General features: G+C 42.5%; 1 protein-coding gene across 7 annotated transcripts in view; it reads right to left on the minus strand.

Annotated features, from left to right (window-relative positions):
* Window positions 1–22,615, minus strand: part of RMDN3 (regulator of microtubule dynamics 3) — a 62,060-nt gene continuing 39,445 nt past the window's right edge. For 6 of the 7 annotated variants that reach the window (XM_084845521.1, XM_084845492.1, XM_084845502.1 and 3 more), the window contains exons 11-13: window positions 14,960–15,013; window positions 11,022–11,102; window positions 1–7,560 (exon numbers count right to left, since the gene is read on the minus strand). In XM_084845521.1, the coding sequence (XP_084701647.1) occupies window positions 7,507–7,560; window positions 11,022–11,102; window positions 14,960–15,013 (189 nt within the window). In that variant the 3' untranslated portion in view covers window positions 1–7,506. Of the gene's footprint in view, window positions 7,561–11,021; window positions 15,014–22,615 lie in introns of those variants that run through there. The other variant, XM_084845525.1, reaches the window with a different exon arrangement.

Here is a 22,615-nt window from a genome sequence, read left to right on the forward strand (position 1 = left end):
GGATTGAGTTGCTGCCTCCTGAACAATGTGACGGACCTCCGTCCATAGTTCCTCAGGCACTCTGTCTATCAGGTCTAATCCCTGAAATCTATTCTTCACCTCCACTATATATTCATAAGGGATATGATTTAGGTCATACCCGATTGGTTTAGTGGTTTTCCCTACGTTCTTCAATTTAAGCTGAAATTTTGCAACAAGAAGCTCATGATCTGAGCCACAGTCAGCTCCAGGTCTTGTTTTGACTGACTGTATAGAGCTTCTCCATCTTTGGCTGCAAAGGACATAATCAATCTGATTTCGATATTGACCATCTGGTGATGTCCATGTGTAGAGTTGCCTCTTGTGCTGTTGGAAAAGAGTGTTTGCTATGATCAGTGCGATCTCTTGGCAGAACTCTATTAGCTTTTGTCCTGCTTCATTTTGTACACCAAGGCCATGCCTGCCTGTTATCCCTGTGATTTCTTGACTTCCTACTTTAGCATTCCAATCCCCTATGATGAAGAGGGCATCTTTTTTTGGTATTAGTTCTAGAAGGTGTTGTAGGTCTTCATAGAACTGATCAACCTCAGCTTCTTCGGCATCAGTGGTTGGGGCATAGACTTGTATTACTGTGATGTTGAATGGTTTACCTTGGATTCGTACTGAGATCATTCTATCATTTTTAAGATTGTACCCCAGTACTGCTTTTCCCACCCTTTTGTTGACTATGAGTGCTACTCCATTTCTTCTAAGGGATTCTTGCCCACAATAGTAGATATGGTCACCTGATTTAAATTCGCCCATGCCTGTCCATTTGAGTTCACTGATTCCCAAGATGTCGATGTTCAATCTTGCCATCTCATGTTTGACCACCTCCAGCTTACCTTGATTCATTGATCTGACATTCCAGGTTCCTAAACAATATTGTTCTTTACAGCATCGGATTTTCTTTTCACCACCAGACACATCCACAGCTGAGTGTCCTTTCGGCTTTGGCCCAGCCGCTTCACTCTTTCTGGCGCTACCTGGAAATACCCTCTGCTCTTCCCCAGTAGTATATTGGACACCTTCCGACCTGAGGGGCTCATCTTCCGACGTCATCTCTTTTAGCCTTGTGATACGTTCCATGGGGTTTTCTTGGCAAGAATCCTGGAGTGGGTTGCCATTTCCTTCTCCAGTGGACCACATTTTGTCAGAACTCTCTGCCATGACCTGTCCGTCTTGGGTGGCCCTGCACGGTATAGCTTATGGCTTCACTGAGTTACGCAAGCCCCTTCGCCACAACAAGGCAGTGATCCCAGTAATATGTATTAAGTAGAATTAATTTGTCTCTCATTTGCATGTGGGTAGTTGAGGGAGACAGCTAGTGGATATACTGCACTAACACCATGATTCATTGAGCAATGCACCGTAACCTTGACTCTGTGCAACCTTTATTAAAGTTAATCCTTACATTTTAAGTAACATGTTATTAGCTGGGGTTGTCAATATCACTGTTGATAACTGTGCATTCAAAATCAGAATACACTTCTTGAAAAGATGAAATGAGCTCTAGAATCAATTTGGTTGTTTCAATTTCAATGGTTGTTCCTTCAGCCAAGTTACCATTAGATGTTCACATTATCGCAGGAAGAAGTTCCCCAACAGTCCAGAGCTGCATTTCAGGGGGCACAGGGGGTTGCAGGGGCAAGGAGGAGCCAGTGAAAATCACCTCTCCCCCTTCCTCCAGCAGGAAACAGCCCATGAGAGGAAATCTGAATCCAAACCATAGTCAAAGAATATATTTTAATTTCATAATTATATTAGACATTAAACAGTGTTTGCACTTTTACTTCAAATAAAGCTGACATTAAAATCACGCGTGCAGTTTTACAATTAACTCATATATTAGTTTTATTTTTAAAAACAAAAATACAGACGTGTTCTGTTGCAGGGCAATATAACTGCATTTTGTTCCCTGTAACAGATCTTGAAAATAAGCCTTCCAACATCAGTAGCACAATGAGCTCTTTTCAGCTACCACTCACCCATATGATTTTTCAGTGCCTCTGGGACGGTTGCAGTGCATTCATAAAGGATGCTCAACTTTTAATTCACCATCAGCAAAACATGAGAAATTAAAACACAAAACATACACACAACACACCCCTCTCATTTCCACTAAGGCTGTTGATGTGTGCCCCCTTCTAAAGAAAGAGGATCAACCTGTCCTCAAATCATCCTTGCTGAAAGGCTCCTGTCCTCCATAATACTGATCCAGGTTTACCATCTAACTCACTCAAGTTTATATTGTCTTGCTTACAGAGCGATGTGAATGTTTTTGTAAACTGCCCAGAGAGCTTTGGCTACTGGGTGGAATAGAAAAGTTCTGACTTTTCATCACACTATTCTATAGTATTAGTGATAAGAGACAATCTTCTGAGTAAGAGCCATTCAGAACCAAGGAGGATTGGGGGAGGGATTTGAGGCACAGTTTCCTCTCCATTTCTTTAAGTTAGGGGCAAGCAATGCATACACACTGAACAACTTAAGGGCTTTGCCTCCCAGCCCGCAAAGCCCCATGCTGCAATTCATGCATGGGGCATTTGTTCTGGAGGAAAAGTGTTGTCAGAATGAGGTCCAAGGGGCTTAGCACAGCCAGTGGGCCATACATTGCCTACTCCTGTCATTTAATCATGTTATACTAAAGAACTTGCTTTGGTCAAGCACGTTACTCCCTCATTGCTCTCTAGATCCCAAAACTGACCAACAGTGCAATTTTACATAGGATACTACTCTGCTTTGTAAGAACATACATTACCCATACTTAAATCAAGGACTGATGTGTGAGGTTACTGAAGGATCTTTTTCTTCATATACCTCAGTGCCATTTTAATCAGGTTTATTTGCTGAAGAGTGATTAGATCACCAATTACTTAATTCAAACATCCACCCCACATTAAAATAAGTGTTTGCATTTAAAAAAAATCTCAGTGCAGTCTCAGAATATCATACATGGAAACACTTTAAGCACACTAGTCAATGGATAATGACAGAAAATATTGTATCATTCAAGGTCCTCAAACTGTAGGAATTCATGTGTAATGTCAAAAGGTGGCAAGAACAGCGAACTGTACTTAGCGCAAACCTATTAATGCCTACTAGAATTAAGTCCCATTGAGCTCACTGGGGCTTACTCTTGGGAAAATAGGTATAGGATTGCAGCCTTAGATACAGTTCTCGATTTCCTGTAAACGCTTTAAAAGCTTTGTTTTTAAAAGCAGTACCCACAGAAAATGCTTTGTCACCAACTAATAATTTATACAGCTCTCTGAAGCATTTCATTCAACTCCTCTCATTCAAAATTCTCAAATGTCAGCCAAATTAAAGTTTCCTTTCTATGAAGAAGAAATGATCTCAAGGGCACCCCAAAAGCAGCTCACCCATTTCCTTGATTACTGGAGGAATTTGCTATTAAGTGACGCCGCCTCAGCATCTGCTCCAGTGAACAGCCAAAATTTAGCTCTAGGTAGTGCAGAGCAGTTGAGCACATTAAAAACATTACCAGATACCCAAGTACCTCTGAAGGGCAATATGTGGGGTCAGATCAAAGGGTCTCAAACTGTGATCTGCAGACTACTGAGCTCCATTCAGGTTGTCTGCAGAAAGGTTGAGGAACAATTGAGAATATCTGTACTTAGGCCCTGCACTTCATTTATTATTTCAGATGGAGACAGAGGCTGCTTTGACCAGGGCCAGATTATGTAACGGGTTTACAAGCCCCTCGCCTAGAAACCCATAATTTTCTTTATTAACTACACCAGCTTCATATGAACTTTTCCCTAAAAAAAGGGGCGTTAATGGAACCTCTCTCAGCAGCCTGGGCTAGGGCATTTTCAAAATGATGCAGGTGTTAAAGCACATATTAAAATATGAGCTATGTACTTTGAGATGTAGAACAAAAGAGGCCCGCTGAGGCCCCCGGTAATTTTCAAGTGCTCTATGGGAAAAGTTTGAAAGATGCTGGGTTAGATAGATAAAATGGTTACTTTCAAGGCATAATTGTAAGAGCCTCAAGACTGATTTAACTAAAATTGGAAACTTAGGTTTGTATGCCGGAACCTGTACACTTGGAACTCAGTCAAATTATCACCCAACCCAAACGCCAAGTGTCTACATGTACATTTTGGCCAGAAGCTTTAGAATAGGGAAGGAAATAACTAATGCTTTCCATTTCAAACTATAACATTTTCAGTTTACACACAAACTTTAAAATCTATAAATCTCAACAGAAAAATTTCTTTGGAAACAATGAATGACAAAATTGTATGCCAAAACTGAATTCTAAACTCTTTAAAAAAATTATTTTAAATTGAAGATTTGCAGTTAGAATCATGAAAAAAATACTAGTAAAGCTAGCCAATTTCTTTTGAACAGGCTGCTTCTCTGAAAACAGGCCCCAGATTTTGTTATGGATTCTTTAGGTTAAGAAAGGGTTATATTCAATGTTAGTCTAATATATCCTATTCATTTCAATGGGCCTACTCTAAGTAGGACTAACATTGGCTACAAACCAATGAGTGGTATAGTGCTATAATCATAATGAGACTCCTTGCCTCAACTCCATCGGTTCCTTCTTGCAAATTCTACACTAAGTATTGAAAGAGTTTGTATAAAAGAGCAGTTTAGTATTAGCACTTTAATAAAGTGCAAGGGCAGCACTGAGAGGTCCCATCAATTTATCTGGCTTTGAAACTTGCCATACACCTGTTTTTTGAGACTTCAAAGTAATATTTATAATATGCTACGAATTGAAGTATGTACAGTAGAGCTTGATTCACCAGGAATTTGTCCTGCATCCACATCATTGAAGCAAATATGGTGGCATGCAACAGTATGGACTAGAGCTTCCATGATGAACTTGGTGCATTGTGACTGTATATTATCATAGAATAGTAGGGTTGGAAGGGGCCTATAAGACCATCGAGTTCAACCCCCTAGTAAAGCATTAACAGGGCCAGTGTGGATTTATTCAACAGCTTAACAAGAACTATTTTAGGCACTAATATGTTTATATAAACCTTTAAATACCAAGCAACTTCCATTTCAAGTTGAATTAATTTGAGGGAGCTTCTACTGAACATTTTATAGCCATTCGTTTGGATATGCAAGGACTACCCCACTGATTTATAAGCTAGCAGTATATTCTCACACAGACTACATGGTCATATAAAAATAAAATATCACTGCCAGCTCCAAGTTCTGATTTTGCAATCTTAACAGAGCTGTACTTCCTTGTGTCCTCACTGAAATTACGGGTATAAGACTGCTTACCTGGAAGTACATTTAGGACTGAGGTTTTGGACAGAAATGGGAAAATACGCAACAACTGGACAAAAAGTATTGTTCCCTCCTGCATCTTGATTTTTCTAATGTTAAGGTAATCCTAGCGTGATGATATACCCATCTTTAGGAGAATGAATCAGAGTCTTACTTACAAACATAAGTTCCTTAATCTCATTATACAGAAATGTCAAACACAGCAGTGTGTATTAAAGCTCACTCTAATAATCCAGTTACAGTGTACTGTAAACCTTAGGTTTCAAAAATATCGAGAAACCCCATTTGGGTTCCTGGCAAAAGTTTAAAACCAAATAAAAAACCAAATCATACCACACCTTCGGAAGTTGTACGATTGTTGGGTCCCCAACATGATGAAACTGAATGGTAAATTAATTCTATCTCCTATTCAGTGATGTTATGTGTGTGGTACAACTCAATTTATTAAATGAAGCCAGCTCTGGTAAATACATCTGGTTCCTCTTTTTCTGAAGCAAGCATTTTCCCCTGCAATTTTTCTCCCTACATGTACTCTAGAGTAGGCTGGTAATGTTCAGGATTGCAGAGAAGGAATGTACTTTAAGACAATTACACAAATATTGGCAAAGCTTGAGAGATGAAGAAAATCTCTCCTTTTTATCTCTTAAACTTAACAGATTTTAGTTGTTCTTTCTGGCAGTAATGTTATTTCTTTCAAAACACACTTAGAAATTGAAAGCCGGTAATTTGGTCCCCCAACATTAAGGTGTCTGGATGTTTTGCTGATGGGTGCCTCCTTGCTGCTGTGATGACGGGCAGGATTCCACATGCTTTACCCATGAAAAATATTCCACTGTAAAGGTGTTGGGAAGTTATTTGTAAGGGGTCAAGAAGAACGATAGTTTTTGGAACATTAACTGCTTGAATTTGTACTCTTAATGCCATGCTATCAATCATCATCTGGATAGTAACCACAGGCATAGTTCAAAGTGACAGTACCCCACCATCTTGAATAAAAATAGACCGTGAATAATGTCTACCACGCACAGTAGATTTTACCATTTCCCTCTGTGTACTGTTCACAGATATTCGAATTAGACATTTGACCTGGTTTGCATGTAAAGAAAATGCATAGGGTATTTAATAAGCGAGTGCTCTGTCTCACACCCACTGTCACTTTGCATCCGGATTACAAAACAGCCCAGAAATGCCCCGTTCCTGTGTTGTTTTTGTGATGTGCAAACCTGGAACCCTGGGTTATTCAGGGAGAAACAACCCAAAATTTCAACCCAACCAAACCACGGGGCATTCCTGGGTTATTTTGTAAGATGGATGCAAAGCAGAAGCAGCAAGTGGGTGAGACAACTCATGAATTGTTACATCATTATGTACATGGTTCTGTACACAGAGCCAATGAACAGTTTAAACTGTCAGAAAACAGGGTGCTGCATGCCCACTGATTAAGCAGTAAAGAAAACCAATTTGCCAAAAAATCCACAATGTATCTCTTGTGTTCAGTTTAAACTAGTTAAAACACAGGTTATCCATCAACAAGATCTCTCATTTTTTAAATCAAAGCAGTCATGGAGGAGATTTGGCTTGGGACTGCAGTGCTGGGAGAGGGGAAGTTTAATGCTTTCCCCCAACAGTTTCCTTTATTTAGCCCTCCACCCCACCCTAGCTGCTATTTTCCCTGTGAGTTAAAACATACTGACATTATATGTACCTAGCTTTAAAAAACTCCCAAGCTCTGCTTTGATGTAAAATTAGAATAAAATAATACCGTGATGTCTTCTGATGTGGAAGAATACACATCTAGCACTGCCCTTATTTTCCAAGAATAATTTCCAACACTTTATGAAAGTAGGATCAACATATGAAATGGCATGCTGACCCTATCTCATTATAGGCAGAAATGCAATTAATGTGTTCTGGAAGTGTCTGAATGGTGAATATGCAAAACTCAAAATACAAGCATAAAAGATACTATCAACCTGGTAACCAGACAATCTAATTTAACAACAAGGGAGAAGAGCTGGATTACATTTCTTTAACCATTATGGTATTGCCAGCTGAAATCTTTGAGAGGGACTGCTGAGCTGTTGTTTTTTGCATTCTGTGGCTTGTTCATGAAGCCCAGTGAGGGTAATCATGATTGTGAAATCATTTACATTGGAACTGTCACCACTCATTCACAATTGTTATATAGGATGGGGACTTTAAACTTGCTTAGTCTTCTGAAATTGCTTGCATCTCTTCCATTTCTCTGTTGCTGTCTGCATCCTGGAGAAACGAAGAGAAACAAAGTAAATTTGCAAAGTAATCCCATTTGCAAAATTATACAATCCTGATGATCAGCACTTTCTTCTTCTCCAGTCCTGTAGCAACAAAACAAAACAAGAATCCCTGAATGGCCAAATTCTTCTACTTCTCTTTCCAAACTGTTTATAATATATGGAATAGAAAGCTTATTTTTCCTTTGATCTCCCCCATATCTATTTCAAAGCATTGTGCTCAGATCTATTAAACGTAATGAGCATTTGTCCTCAAACATGTTAACGCTTTATATACTAGCTGGCACTGATTCCAGAAGCAACTGCTTTTCTTTACATTCTATATCTGCCTGTTTTTCCATCTGCATGATAGCAAAAGTTAATTTGCCTCTTGCAGTTTGCAGAAACAAACAGCAGGCTCCCAATTAGATAATCAGGCTCCACTTTGACAGCCAATTCTGCTTTTCTTTTGGGTACATTATCACTCAAAGTGTGCGACTTGTTTCCCCCAAATCTCTTGTTAACAAAATATCTCCCCGCTAGCCAAATTTGGCAGGGATCTTTGCCTGAATTGATGAATGTATCCTTTGAATGATCTGAAATTTCCTGTTCAAAGGCTGGAATCCTTAAGTCTGTCATCTGATTTCCCTAGACTTGGCAGCCTTCAGTAGCAGATTTGCTAGTGCAGTGCTCGATATTGCTCGAGGTGGCAGCAATGCCAGGTCTGCACAATACTTGACTGTACATATGTAGTCTGAAGTCTATTTAGTTCTGTTACAACTCATAAGATCTGCTTTAAAACAAGAGTGTTTTCAATCAAACTGGATTGCTCCATAATAATGACTGACTCAGTTAACTGTGGGAGCAAGACCTGGGTAACTCAACTAAAGAAGTGAGAGTCTTGAGGGAGATGGCTTGATGAACAGAGGAGGCAATTCCAGGTGGAGCAGTATGGCAGAATGCACAAGGACAGTGGAGGAAAAGTAATATGCGGGGGACCAACAACAGAGCAGCTTGTGTGGTGTGGAACAAGAGCAGAGAAATAAAAGATAAGTGGATCCTTCAAAAAGTAAGGATTAGGAGCCTGAAAAAGTCATGGAAAGTGACAAGGGGCGAGCACAAAGAGTAGGGATATGACCTTAGCAAGGGATCAGATGAGTTAACAGACACATTCTTAACTGACTAAAGAGGTGAAGGATACCAGGAGGCAAGGCCCACTGCAATGAGGTTACAATATTCTAGATGAGAAATGTCAGTGGTATTAATGCAAGGTGCAGAAAAGAAAGGCTAGATTTTGGAAATGCTGCAGAAATGGCAGGCACTGCTAGAGCTTGGATAAGAGGAGGAAGAGGAAGAAGTCACAGATGATCCCAATGTTGTGTACTTGAGAGAGAGGGTGGGGTGGGGGTTTATACCACCAGCTATTACTGAAGTGTGGAGAGTCTGATCCCAAAGCTGTTTTTAAATCATTAAGGGCGCAATCCTATGCATGTTTAGACAGAAAAAAGTCCTACAACTCCCAGCATTCTCCAGCAATCTGTCTAAACACGCATAGGATTGCACCTTTAAAGAGGTTAGCTGTTTTATGAGGCATCTTCCCAGGAACGAGAAGGTGGGGGAATAGGAGCATATATAATATTTCTGTCCATTGTTTTAAAAAGCTAGTACTGAAGCTCAGATTATTAGTCAGATGTGGTCAATTTCAATGTTTGCTTAATGCTAATTTAAAGTGCTTGTTAGAATACAGTTTTCATGTGCTTATAAAACTCTCATTAAACATTTTAAATTATCATTAAACATTTTTGAAATTTTAACAATGGCTTGGATCCAGATATGTCTTGTACAAGAAGAAAAACACTTCTGTTCATGTAAGGCAGCCCTGCCAAATACCTCCAATTTCCCCATCCTGCTGCAGCCCCTAATGCTCCATCCCATGAGGTCCATTCACTCTCAGAAAAGGCTTCTGGGGGTGGCACAAGGGGTGGGACAGGGGAAGAGTCAGGAAAGCCCTGCTGCACAAGTGGAGTACCAATCAATCTTCTCTGGATCCAAGCCAATGTGTTACCATTTTCACATCCAAGATTTCCACATGTTCGTTCATTTGTGACTTGTGTAGGTTTTGCAAATTACATTGATGAAGGATTCTACATACACCCCTTCCCCATAGGAATGCATCCTTCACTCAGTCCAGAAGACCAGATTTGCTGAAGCTGCGCTATCTATGGGTCTGTTCCCTAACAGTGAAACCATCACGCTAGGATTACGGGAAGGGTGCACACTGAATCTGGACTGATTATATGAGTTTGAAGCAGTCAGGGCCTCTAGACCAGTTGTGGGAAGCTTAGTGCCTCCCATCCCGCTTGCCAGGTCCTGCCACTTCCTCGTGATCTCCCCCAGCCCTTTTCCCCATATCATTAGAAAATAGATGAACAGCAGGGAAAAGGGGACTAGACTGAAGCTGAGCAGTGGGAGTGGAGAGAGTTCCCCACTGTTCAGCTGATCACTGGAAAGCAGCTGAGCAGCAGGGAAAAATAGACTCTATAGCTCCCTTTTCCCTGATACTCAGATGTTTTCTAGGGGGGATCTAGACTATTTGCAGGCCCTAATGCCTCCCCAGAACAAGTAGTGGGAATCTGACTTTACAGTTCTTTAATTAACTTTTCTGCAAACATCAGCCTCCATGGTGTGTAACTCACCACCCCTTTCCAGTAAAAGAAAAGATCCCAAAGCACAGCCTAGGAATTTTAGCCTAGAATGATTCTCCCAATTTGTAAACCTCTGATAGGGCTTATGAAGATCTCATCAGGCACAGATCTCAATCTAGCCAATTTCACATTAACTGCAAAATTACTTTGCACTCACATTAGATTGCAGCAGTGTGAATATTCAGGTTTATCTAGTTATTAAAAATGAAGTTTCTTTCTTAATGGTTTTGCCTTAATGTTAACTGAGATTTTAATTTAAAAACTGCTCAGAATTTTTAGATAACTGCTTAGAGGTAGCTTTAGAAAATGGTCAGAACAGAAAAAAGGATAAAAATAATGAAATAGGCTGTATCCTGTTAATGATAATATGGTGTCCATGCAGAAGGGAGTCTGTAGGCACAGAAGAAGGCCTGCCTTCAGAAGCCATGTGGTGATGGTATCCACCACCACTGCTCCTCTGCAAAAGCCCTCCCATTCCCCCAGCATGCCCTGGAACAGGGGATGGGGACGATGTGGAATATGTCAGCCCTGCTTCATTTCCCATCCATTGAGAGCAATGAGAAGAAAAAGTACAAAAAGAAATTAAGCTGGAAAAGGCCAAAAGAGGAAGAGGAAAATTCCCACCCACCCACCTTCCACCCTACTGGCACCAGCCTGGTAAGGCGCAGAAGAGGTGGTTCATCTGCCACTGCCTCTCCTTCCCCAGCCCCCACCAGACTGCTCTGTAAGTGAATTATTGTATTTACACATGAATGATGAACACTACCTCTTTTGTGATAACCGGCAGCAATGAAGCCAAACTCAGCCAGTGAGCAGCTGCAGAGTTATTCCCCAGTTCCCTGTAGCACTTTAAGAGGGGGGAAAAACAACATTAAAACAGATGTTTCACTGGGACATGTATCTTCCCAACAAGTACATGTTATCTTTTCAAACACTAATATTCACTAACTGAAAGGTTCATCATCTTGCCTTGGAGCCGTTCCTTGGCAAGAACATGCTTTACTGTAGTAGTAAAATTCTAGTTGAGGTTTCAGTCCTATGTAGACTAACCTTGTAGTAAGCCCCAATGAATATAGTAGGGCAAGCACAGGATAGGAAACATGCACAGGATTGCACTGCAAGTTCATTTTTGGTATAGGGAAGTTTGAGCTTCATTCCTCCTTTTAGGGTACCTTGGCTCTGAGACATGTTCACTTCTAACCCACCTGTATAGCCATATATTCTATTCATCTGAGCATGGGTACAAATTCCCAGAATAAGTTTTCACAAGTTTGAAAGGATAGACTGGGGACATTTAAAAGTTCAGCATAGGAAACTGAGGTTTTAGAATACAGACCGTCGACTAGATAATGCCTCAGCAATGAGATACTTGTTTTAACTGTGAAACGCATTGAGACAGAAGATGTATGTAGGACAAAACACCAGAAGCAACGTGCAAGTTTACACATGAGGCACAGATCAATAACAAGGCTAGCAATGTGCTTCAAATGTTCATATGCGATCAAATTCCCAAACAGGCCCATGCCTTATAATTTGAGAAAGGCATAATCTCATTTCTTGTCTCATAAGGCTTCAGGCAGAATTTAACTCCAAGACTGAGTCACCACACCAATTCAGTAATAGGCAATTCAGGAGTAAAGAGATCCTTTCTTTGCCATTCTGTAAATATCTGACCATTCTTTGACAGCCACAGCATAAGGTGATCTTTACTCACACATCCAACAGCACAGTGCAATCCCACAATGCAGGGGGGAATACGTGAATAACATGACCTCACAATCAGTACTGCCCACACTGTTATGCGATTTGCATGTACACTCCTGCCACACAGGATTGCACCATGTTGAAGGGATTCCCACACCACTGTATGTGCATATATAAAGGATCCTTAAGAGTCCAATACCCTCTTCATTTGCCCATTTAGCAATGTAAATAGAAGAGACGTCAATTTTGTCTAATCCTCTTGGGAACATATTTTACTATTTTCTTTCTCTATATCAACAGAACACCTAGAATAATGGTGAAAACAAAAAAACCCTTTTTATATAGAACCTTTTATCATTTGCCCCAAAGCCACAAAATATTAACTAGATATAGGAATTCTACTGTCAGACTTACAGTGCAGTCCTATACGTGTTTACTCAAAAGTAAGTCCCACTGTCTTCAATGGGGCTTACCTCCAGTTAAACCTGCAGAATATTGCAGCTTTACTTAAAAAGAGGCACCTTTGGGTGGTGTATGGGATTTTCAAATGACTAAAGAACTGATTGTTAGCACATCTGCTGAAAAGTAATTAGTATTTTAGTTAAGAGTGACCATGCATGAGTTAAGAGTCCTCATGAAACAATTTTAATTATTCCAGAACCCCAATTCAGATATCTGCTATATCATAAACAATATTGTTAGTTGGATGACAGTTGCTTCCCTGTTTTATTAAAAGTTGTATTAAAAGCCAGCTGTCTGCCTGAAATTGAAAAAAAGATGCAGATATGAGAACTGGAATATACATATATTGAGGCTTTTTAAGTATATAATGAAAACATTCTAGAGAACGAAAATATCCCTATAGTCCTCCTGGCATATACTTCTAAATGAAAGGTAATGTTCATTTGAACATAAAAGAAAATACAGTCTAGAACATCCTGTTCACATATGAGATAGAAAACCACCCACCATGTGGTCATACAAATAACTTAAGGGCAAATCTCTGTATTTTCTTGACTCTTCTACATATGTTGGTGTTTATTCAGTCAGTCGCTTCCGACTCTTCGTGAATTCATGGACCAGCCCACGCCAGAGCTTCCTGTCGGCCGTCGCCACCCCCAGCTCCCCCAAGCTCGAGTCCGTCACCTCCAGAATATCATCCATCCATCTTGCCCTTGGTTGGCCCCTCTTCCTTTTGCCTTCCACTTTCCCTAGCATCAGCATCTTCTGCAGGGTATCCTGTCTTCTCATGATGTGGCCAAAGTACTTCAGTTTTGCGTTTAATATCCTTCCCTCAAGTGAGCAGTCTGGCTTTATTTCCTGGAGTATGGACTGGTTTGATCTTCTTGCAGTCCAAGGCACTCTCAGAATTTTCCTCCAGCATTTTCCTCCAGCACCTTCTACATATACATCACTATGTACCTTCTACATATACATCCCTAGAAATGATATTATTTCAGTTTTTATAACAGACTTAACAGCGAGGAAACTCGCCACAGGTTCAAATTCTAATAAATTCCAAACCAGGAATAGAATGTTAAGCTTGCACACTGAAAATAAATATTAGATTGTTTGAAGCTTTGGGAATACAGTGATTTAACAGGGAGCACATTCAGTTACACCCTGCTTGGCCTCTCCTCTGGCTGTTGTTGCAAGTGCCATTTGGCTTTAACTGAGCATAGGCTCCAACTAGGGGCTAGAGGAACGGTACAATGCAAGACATTTAGCACTTGAAAACCATTATTCCATTTGGGAAAACAAGAACATTTTCCAAATCCTTTGTTCAAGTGAGCCAATTTGTGGAGTTAACGGCCACAGCTTTGGCCCACCATGTGTGTTGGTGGAAGGCAAGTTGGATATGTTGCCTTATCCCCCTATGTGTTCTTGTTCCACTTCTCATTTAAAAGAATGATAACTGGAAAGTGCACCTGGTATAAACAAACTAGGTATAGAATGCTGATAAAAATTAAAAGTTCCCCTCCAACATAAATTTACTTCTGTGATTCTAAATATATATACAAACAATATTACTAGATAACAGAGTTTGAGAAAATAATTTTCTTCTCTCCCTAACATACCAATCCTAAGTAGTATGTAACTGTTTCAGATTCCATTGCTACCTCATCGTTTTAACCTGGCTTGGTTCTTTTCTTCAATCAGCTCAAGGATTAAGTTCACCCTCTCTGCTAAGCATGAGCAAAATTGCAATTTGCACATATTTAAACAAACCATAGCCAATTTCCCCCTTAATTTTTTGTCACTCTGAACTAAATATTTAAACTATTACTTGAGCATTTTGCATTTGAGAGCCATCTTCTATCCCATGGGGACAGGGGCCACAGGTCAGTGGCAAAGTACATGCTTTGCATGCAGAAGGTATCACATTTAATCCTTGGCACCTCCAGTTAAATAAATCTTTATTTCCAAGGTTTGGAAATACTTCTGTCAAAGACGTTAAGACAGCCACTGCCAGTTTGAGTAACGAGTAGTGGAACTAAATGGTTGAATGGTCATCCTGAGTGATGCAAATGCATTGAGAGGAAGGGGTATACCATTTCTAAATAAATAATGGTGTGACTCAGCATCAGGCAGCTTCATATATTCATACTAAGGAATCCAGGTATAAACACCTAATGTACAAACACACTGCTAGACAGTCAGTGGCCCAGCAGACATACACCTAGTTCAGATGGCAGGGCAGGGGGCGGGTGGTTGAGAGTCTCTCACTTATCCCTGCTAATGGACCCCACCCCCCAAGACAACATACATTCAGGAGCCACTGATTAACCCTGCACTTCAGTGAAAGGCTGAGAAGGGTTCCTCCCTTTCCAGATGGATACAAGTCTGATCTGACTAGCCTTGCTTTCCACAGACGTGAAAGTTAACCCTTTCCTGTCTGCTCCACTCTGTTGGTGACCAAGAACACCTGATGCGTGCGTGCGTGCGCACACACACACACACAGTGTTAGACACTCAGTGGCCCAGCAAACATACACATACCTTGGCAATGTACACCCTTCCCATTTTTGAAAAACCAGAGTTCAGGTCTTCAGCCTAGAAAAACAAACAAAGTAAATATAAAGATTTCACAAAGACCCAGGCTGGTTAATTTAGCTCTGTCTATGCAATGCAGATTAGAAAGAAACCGCCTATACTCTAAGGCAGGGGAGGGGAGGTCTAATCCAGCCCACGGAGGAGGTTTTGGCTCCCTCTGTTGGCCTCACCTCCTGCCCAGGCCGTACCACCAAGAGACTACTGGATCTTGGGAAGGGGATGGAAATCCCCATTATATCCGATCATTAATCAGAGATAACAGAGATTTCCCTCCCCATTTGCCCCTCACCCCAATTCAGTTCCCCTCCCTGGCTCTAATGGTTAACTGAAAATTAATATATCTATTAATTAGATATAAGTTTCTGCTATGCTGAAATCATTTTAAGTAGGGGTGTGCAAACTTCGGATTTGGATTTCCGAAGCACGGCAGCCATTTTGACACCATCTGCCAAAGACAACTCGTTCCCCCTCCCTTTCTCTTTCCCCACTCCTCAAGGCGGGTAAGGGGCAGGGGGGATTAGGAGAGAGCGAGTTGGGCTTTAGCCCTAACAGGCCTCGTCCACCTCTTCCCTGCCTATCCCCCTCCCCCTTGCCCCCCCTTGAGGAGTGGGCAAAGGGAAAGGGGAGAAAGAGCTGACAAAGTCAAACTGCAAAAGACATGACAAGGACTAAGCCATGTGCTTTTTTAATTTGTGCTTTCTCTTTAAATGAAAAAGTGATGTAACCTAGGGGTTTTACATAAAATGGGACGTGTCTGGGGCAGTGCAATTCAGAGTGATGATTGTGGTGAATGAAGCAAAAGCAATATCAACTCTGACCAGTAGAGGGTGCTGTGGTGTTGGGGGTTGCACAAAATGGAAGATGGTGACAAAATGGCTGCCATGCTATGGAGATGCGAATCCGAAGCTTGCATACCCGTAATTTTTAGTAGTAAGGCTTTCAGATACTTTCACATGCAACTCTTATTATTCAGTTTCCATTGCCCATAAATGTACGTCAAAAACCAATGCATCTAACAAACAGTAAGCAAACACATCTAGAGGGGTAGCTGTGTTAGTCTGTTGCAGCAGAAACCAAATATTTGGTGAGCTTATGCTATAGTAAATTGGTTAGTCTTTAAAAGTGCCACAAGACTCTGCTGTTTTGCAAGTAAACTAGAAGCCATAATCAATGTATCGGCTGATGTGCAAGGAAATAGTATCTGCCTATGAACTACTTGCAAAGCAAACTAATTTAGAGAGAAACAAATATATTTCAGTGACTAAAATTGCTGAGTGCTATTTGTAAATTAAATTCAAAAGGCTCTGCCTGGGTGAAGGCAGCAAAAAAGGAATATTATGCTGCCTCTATCACGTTTGCAGAATGCTGCCCCAGGAGGCTATTCCAAGTGATCCGGAGCCTGGTCGGTCCAGTTGCTCTGGAACGGCTGGAGCATTCTCAGGCCTCCTGTGAGGCCTTGGCAAGGCAATTTGCAGATAAAATTGATCTGATTAGGAGTGTTATTCCGTCCGCGGTGGATGCAGTTAGCGAGCAAGAGGTGGTCTGTAGCAAACCAGTTCTATGGGATCGGTTCCAGTTTCTTCCTTCTGATGAAGTGGGCAAGATGCTTTCATCTGTAAGGCCAACCACCTGCTTACTTGATCCTTGCCCATCTTGGCTCATTGTGAGCTGCAGAGAGAGGCTGGGTGAGGTGATCAGGGTGGTGGTCATTCTACTCTAGAATCATAGAATAGTAGGGTTGGAAGGGGCCTACAAGGCCATCGAGTCCAACCCCCTGCTCAATGCAGGAATCCAAGTCAGAGCATCCCTGACAAATGGCTGTCCAGCCTCGTCTTGAAGGCCTCCAGTGTGGGAGAGCCCACCACCTCCCCAGGTAATTGGTTCCATTGTCGTATTGCTCTTAACAGTCAGGAAGTTTTTCCTGATGTTCAGCCGGAATCTGGCTTCCTGTAACTTGAGCCCATTATTCTGTGTCCTGCACTCTGGGATGATCAAGAAGAGATCCTGGCCTTCTTCTCTGTGACACCCTTTCAAGTACTTGAAGAGTGCTATCATATCTCCCCTCAGTCTTCTCTTCTCAAGGCTAAACATGCCCAGTTCTTTCAGTCTCTCTTCATAGGGCTTTGTTTCCAGTCCCCCGACCATCTTTGTTGCCCTCCTCTGAACCATCTCCAGTTTGTCTGCATCCTTCTTAAAGTGTGGTGCCCAGAACTGGACACAGTACTCCAGATGAGGCCTAACCAGTGCTGAGTAGAGGGGAACTAGTACTTCCCAGGATTTGGAAGCTATGCTTCTATTAATGCAGCCCAAAAGAGCATTTGCCTTTTTTGCAGCCATATCACATTGTTGGCTCATATTCAGCTTGTGATCGACAACAACTCCAAGATCCTTCTCGCTTGTAGTGTGGTTGAGCCACGTATCCCCCATCTTGTAACTGTGCCTTTGGTTTCTTTTTCCTAGGTGCAGAACTTGGCATTTATCCCTATTAAATGTCTTTCTGTTGTTTTCTGTCCAGTGCTCCAGTCTATCCAGATCACTTTGAATTTTGTTTCTGTCTTCCAAAGTATTCGCTATCCTGGCCAATTTTGTGTCATCTGTAAATTGGATCAGCATTCCCTGCACCTCCTCCTCCAAGTCATTAATACAAATGTTGAAGAGCACTGGGCCCAGGACTGAGCCCTGCGGTACCCCACTCATTACCTCTCCCCAGTTTGAGAAGGTCCATTGATAAGCACTCTTTGAGTCCGATTCTGTAGCCAACTGTGGATCCACAGGACCGTTGTTTCATCTAGCCCACTTTGAGCTAGTTTGCTCATCAGGATATCATGGGGCACTTGGTCGAAAGCTTTGCTGAAGTCGAGGTATATGATGTCTACAGCATTCCCACGGTCTACAACGGAGGTTACTTGATCAAAAAATGAGATCAGATTTGTCTGGCAGGACTTGTTTTTGACAAATCCATGTTGGCTTCGAGTAATCATGGCATTGTTGTCAAGGTGCTTCCAGATGGATTGCTTTATCATCTGCTCCAGAATTTTCCCAGGGGTTGATGGCAGACTGACTGGTCTGTATTTCCCAGGTTCCTCCTTTTTGCCCTTTTTGAAGATAGGGACAATGTTAGCCTTCCTCCAGTCATCTGGCACTTCCCCTGCCCTCCATGATTTCTCAGAGAGAATAGACAGCGGTTCTGAGAGTTCTTCTGCCAGTTCCTTTATTACTCTAGGATGTAGTTCATCTGGCCCTGGAGATTTGAACTCATTCAAAGTAATGAGGTGTTCCTTGACCATATGCCTATCGATCTCAAGCTGCAATCCTGCCCCTTCAGCCTGTACTTCGCCTTTGCCAGGGGGGTCATAGACCCTCTTTTGGGAGAAGACCGAGCCAAAGTAGGAATTGAGCACCTCTGCCTTTTCTTTGTCATCTGTTATCGTTTTGCCATCCTTATTTAATAGCTGAACCACCATTTCTTTCCTCTGCCTTTTACTATGCACGTAGCTGAAGAAAGCCTTTTTGTTGTTTTTAGCATCCCTTGCTAACCTCAGCTCATTCTCAGCTTTAGCCTTCCTGACGCCATCCCTGCAATTCTGTGCTATCTGCCTGTACTCTTCCTTTGTTACTTGGCCTCCTTTCCACTTCCTATATGTGTCCTTTTTTGTTTTCAGGTCATCCCTAAGCTTTTTGTGAAGCCACATTGGCTTCTTCTGTTGTCTTCCACCCTTTTTCTTGTTGGAATTGTTTGTGATTGTGCCTTGAGAATTTCCTTTTTTAAAAGCTCCCACCCATCTTGGACTCCTTTTCTCGCTAGCATCGCTTGCCATGGGACCTTACTGATCATTGTTATGAGTTTATTAAAATCAGCTTTCCTAAAATCCAGGGTACGTGTTTGACTACACTCAGCTTTTGCTTCCCTTAGAACCAAGAACTCAAGTACAACATGGTCGCTTTCCCCCAGAGTTCCTGTAACTGCTACTTTATCCACTAAGTCATCTCTGTTGGTTAGGATCAAGTCAAGGATAGCCGATCCTCTAGTTCCTTCCTCTACTTTCTGTAGGAGGAAGTTATCCGCCACAAAAGTCAGGAATTTCCTGGAGGGGCCATGTTTTGCAGAATTTGTCTCCCAACAAATATTGGGGAAATTGAAGTCCCCCATTACTACTACATCATGCTTCCTTAAAACATTGGCTATTTGCTTTTAAAAAGTTTCATCCTCGTTTTCTCCTTGATTGGGTGGCCGGTAGTAGACTTTGACCACCAGGTTCCTTTTATTCTTTGCTCCATTTATTTCAACCCAGATGCTCTCGATAGGGCTACCAAGCTCCTCCTCCTGTATTTCTGTGCAGAGATATGTATTTTTCACATACAGTGCAACCCCACTTCCCTTTCTGTTCCTCCTATTCTTTTTGAACAAGTTATATCCTTCAATTGCTGTATTCCAGTCATGAGAGTCATCCCACCAAGTCTCAGTTATACCTATCAGGTCAAAATTTCCCTCTTGTATTAAGAGTTCAAGTTCGTTCTGTTTGTTTCCCATACTCTGGGCATTAGTATATAGACATTGAAGACCATGTGCTTCATAGTCTGGCTTTCTTCCTACATGTGTCTGAAGACTATTATTGGGTGCTATCAGAGCTGTTCTCTCCGTTGCAGTGCATGCGCCTACGTCCATTGTTACCCCCAACATTACATCTCCCTTCCCTGTAGGATTCAGTTTAAAGCCCTCCTGATGAAGTTGTTCATGCTGTGGCCAAACACATTCTTCCCATCCTTTGTGAGGTGCAACCCGTCCCTAGCCAACAGTCCATCTTCCAGGAAGTATAGCCTGTGGTCCCAGAATCCAAATCTCTCTCGTCAGCACCACCTTCGTAGCCAGTCATTCACCCGGAGTATTTTTCGTTCCCTTTCTATCCCTCTTCTAACTACTGGAAGGATGGATGAGAAAACTATCTGGGCCCCAAAGTTCTTGAGTTTCCTTCCCAAAGCTTCAAAGTCTGACGTGATCTCAAAGCTTCAAAGTCTGACGTGAGGAGGGAGTGATGCCATCAGCTGTCAAGGAGGCAGTGATAATACTGCTTTAAAAAAAAGCCCTCCTTGGATCCCCAAGTTTTGAACAACTTTCGCCCAGTCTCAAATCTGCCATTTTGGGGCAAGGTGATTGAGCAGGTGCAGCTGAAGGCACACTTGGAAGAATTTGATTATCTAGATCCATTTCAATCGGGCTTCAGGCGTGGGCATGGGACAGAAATGGCCTTGGTGGATGATAGGAGGAGGGCTTTGGATAGGGGCGAATGCTCCTTCCTTGCTCTCCTCGACCTCTCAGCAGCTTTTGATACCATTGACCACGGTATCCTCCTGGACCGCCTGGAGGGGTTGGGCATTGGAGACACCGTATTGCGGTGGTTCCGGTCCTTCCTCTCCGGCAGGTACCAGAAGGTAGCACTGGGAGAGGAGGTTTCGGACCTGTGCCCACTCACTTGTGGGGTGCCACAGGGTTCCATCCTCTCCCCGATGCTATTTAACATCTATGTGAAGCCGCTGGGGGCTATCATCAGGAGGTTTGGGGTGCGGTGTCATCAATATGCGGATGACACGCAGCTCTACCTCTCGTTCAAATCTTCACCAAGGTTGGCCATAGAATCCCTGTTCAAATGTCTGGAGACAGTGAGTGGCTGGATGGGGAGGAATAAGCTGAAGCTGAACCCTGACAAGACTGAGGTACTTTTGGTGGGAGACAAGAGGAGGTTGGGGGATGTTGATCTGGTGTTGAATGGGGTTTGGCTACCCTTGAAAGACCAGGTCCGCAGCCTGGGGGTCATTTTGGACTCCCAGCTGTCCATGGAGGCTCAGGTGTCAGCTGTGAGACGGAGAGCGCTGTACCAACTCCATCTGATATGGCAGCTGCACCCCTACCTTCCTGACCATCTGCTTCCATCAGTAGTACATGCCGTGGTCTCCTCTTGTCTAGACTAGTGTAATGCACTCTACGAGGTGTTAACCTTGAAGATGGTTCAGAAGCTACAGCTGGTACAGAGCGCGGCAGCTCGCCTGATTAAAGGCAGCCGCCGGCGTGATCACATCACTCCAGTGCTGAAGGAGTTGCACTGGTTACCAGGTGTTTTCCAGGCCAAATTCAAGGTGTTGGTTTTGACCTTTAAAACCCTATATGGTTCGGCCCAGCCTATCTCAAGGAGCGCCTCCAGCAGCACCAGACAGGCCGCTTAACAAGATCAGCCTCAGATGGCCTTCTCTCTGTTCCATCAGCCAGGACAGCTAAGCTGGTGAGGACAAGGGAGACGGCCTTCTCTGTGGTGGCCCCCACTCTGTAGAACTCCCTCCCTAGGGAACTCCACCATGCCCCCTCTTTAATGAGCTTCCACCACGCATCAAAAACGTGGTTATTCAGCCAGGCATTTGGGGTGGGTATTTTAGAAATATGTTTTAATGTAAAAATTTGTTGTTTTAAACCTGTGTATATTGATGTACATCACCCAGAGTGGCCGGGTGACCGGCCAGATGGGCCATCAAGAATGTAATAAATAAATAAATTCAGAGCAGAGGTTGGTGGAAAGTAATTCTCTGATGAGCTTCCATCGGGCTTTAAAAACCTGGCTGTTCAGGCGGGCATTTGGGGTGGGCTAGGGGTTTCTTTAGAGCAGTGTTGTTTTGTTCAGTTGATTATGTTAATTCGTTGTATTTTGTGTTATTAGTATTGTATGCTGCCTAGAGTGGCCGGATAGGTGGCCAGATGGGTGACTAATAAATCAAATACATACATACATAATCTCCAGTTGTTTTGGACTTCAACTCCCAGGACTCCTGACCACTGGCCATACTGGCAGGGGCTTTGGGGAGTTGTAGTCCAAAACATCTGGAGATCTACATTCTGCCCCCGTCCCCTTTAGAGTTTGAAAGTGCAGCACAGTGGTTAATGTTGAGCTGGAATGTGGGAGGCACAGGCTGAAAACTCTGCTCAGCTATGAAGTTCACTTTGGGGTCTTGGCCAAGTCACCCTCTCTCAACCCCTAGTGTAAGGCTAGAATGCCATTCCAACTGTGGTATACAATTGTAACAACAATAAAAACCTAAATTGTTTATTTCTTGGGAGTCAGAATTATAGATTTAACACTGTAAGAGAGTTGACTGTTTAAAAAATCAAGCAAAAATTTGTTATCTTTCATTAAGGTAAGTGACTAGTAAAACAAAACAAAAAAAGTTGTTCTAATGAGTCATAAAATATGACTGATTTGCAGCTGAAGTTAAGCAAAGGTGTGGGGAACCACTGGGACCGACCAGTTCCTCAAGGCTCCAAACAGGGGCAATGGCTGCAAGGAACAGACCATGACAGCTCCTCAGGCTGGCTGGCCAGAGACACTGCAGCTTATCAAGCAGGGTGGGGCTGAGACAGAAAAGGCAGAGAAGTAGCATAGCAGGGGCTGTGGGGACAGAAGGAGGAAGGAAAAGTCAAGCCAGGAGTGACTGAGGAGTTTGGAAGAGGAGGTGGCTGGACGGAGAGACTAGTGATAAGACGACTGTGTAGTAGAGGGAAAAAAGAACACAAAGGCAAGTAGAAAGGAGGAGGGAAAGGGACCTCTGGGAGAAGAAAAG

The sequence above is a fragment of the Heloderma suspectum genome, chromosome 1 (genome assembly GCF_057233095.1).
Source record: "Heloderma suspectum isolate Gila_16-S chromosome 1, 16-S_ref, whole genome shotgun sequence".
Classification (NCBI taxonomy): domain Eukaryota; kingdom Metazoa; phylum Chordata; class Lepidosauria; order Squamata; family Helodermatidae; genus Heloderma; species Heloderma suspectum.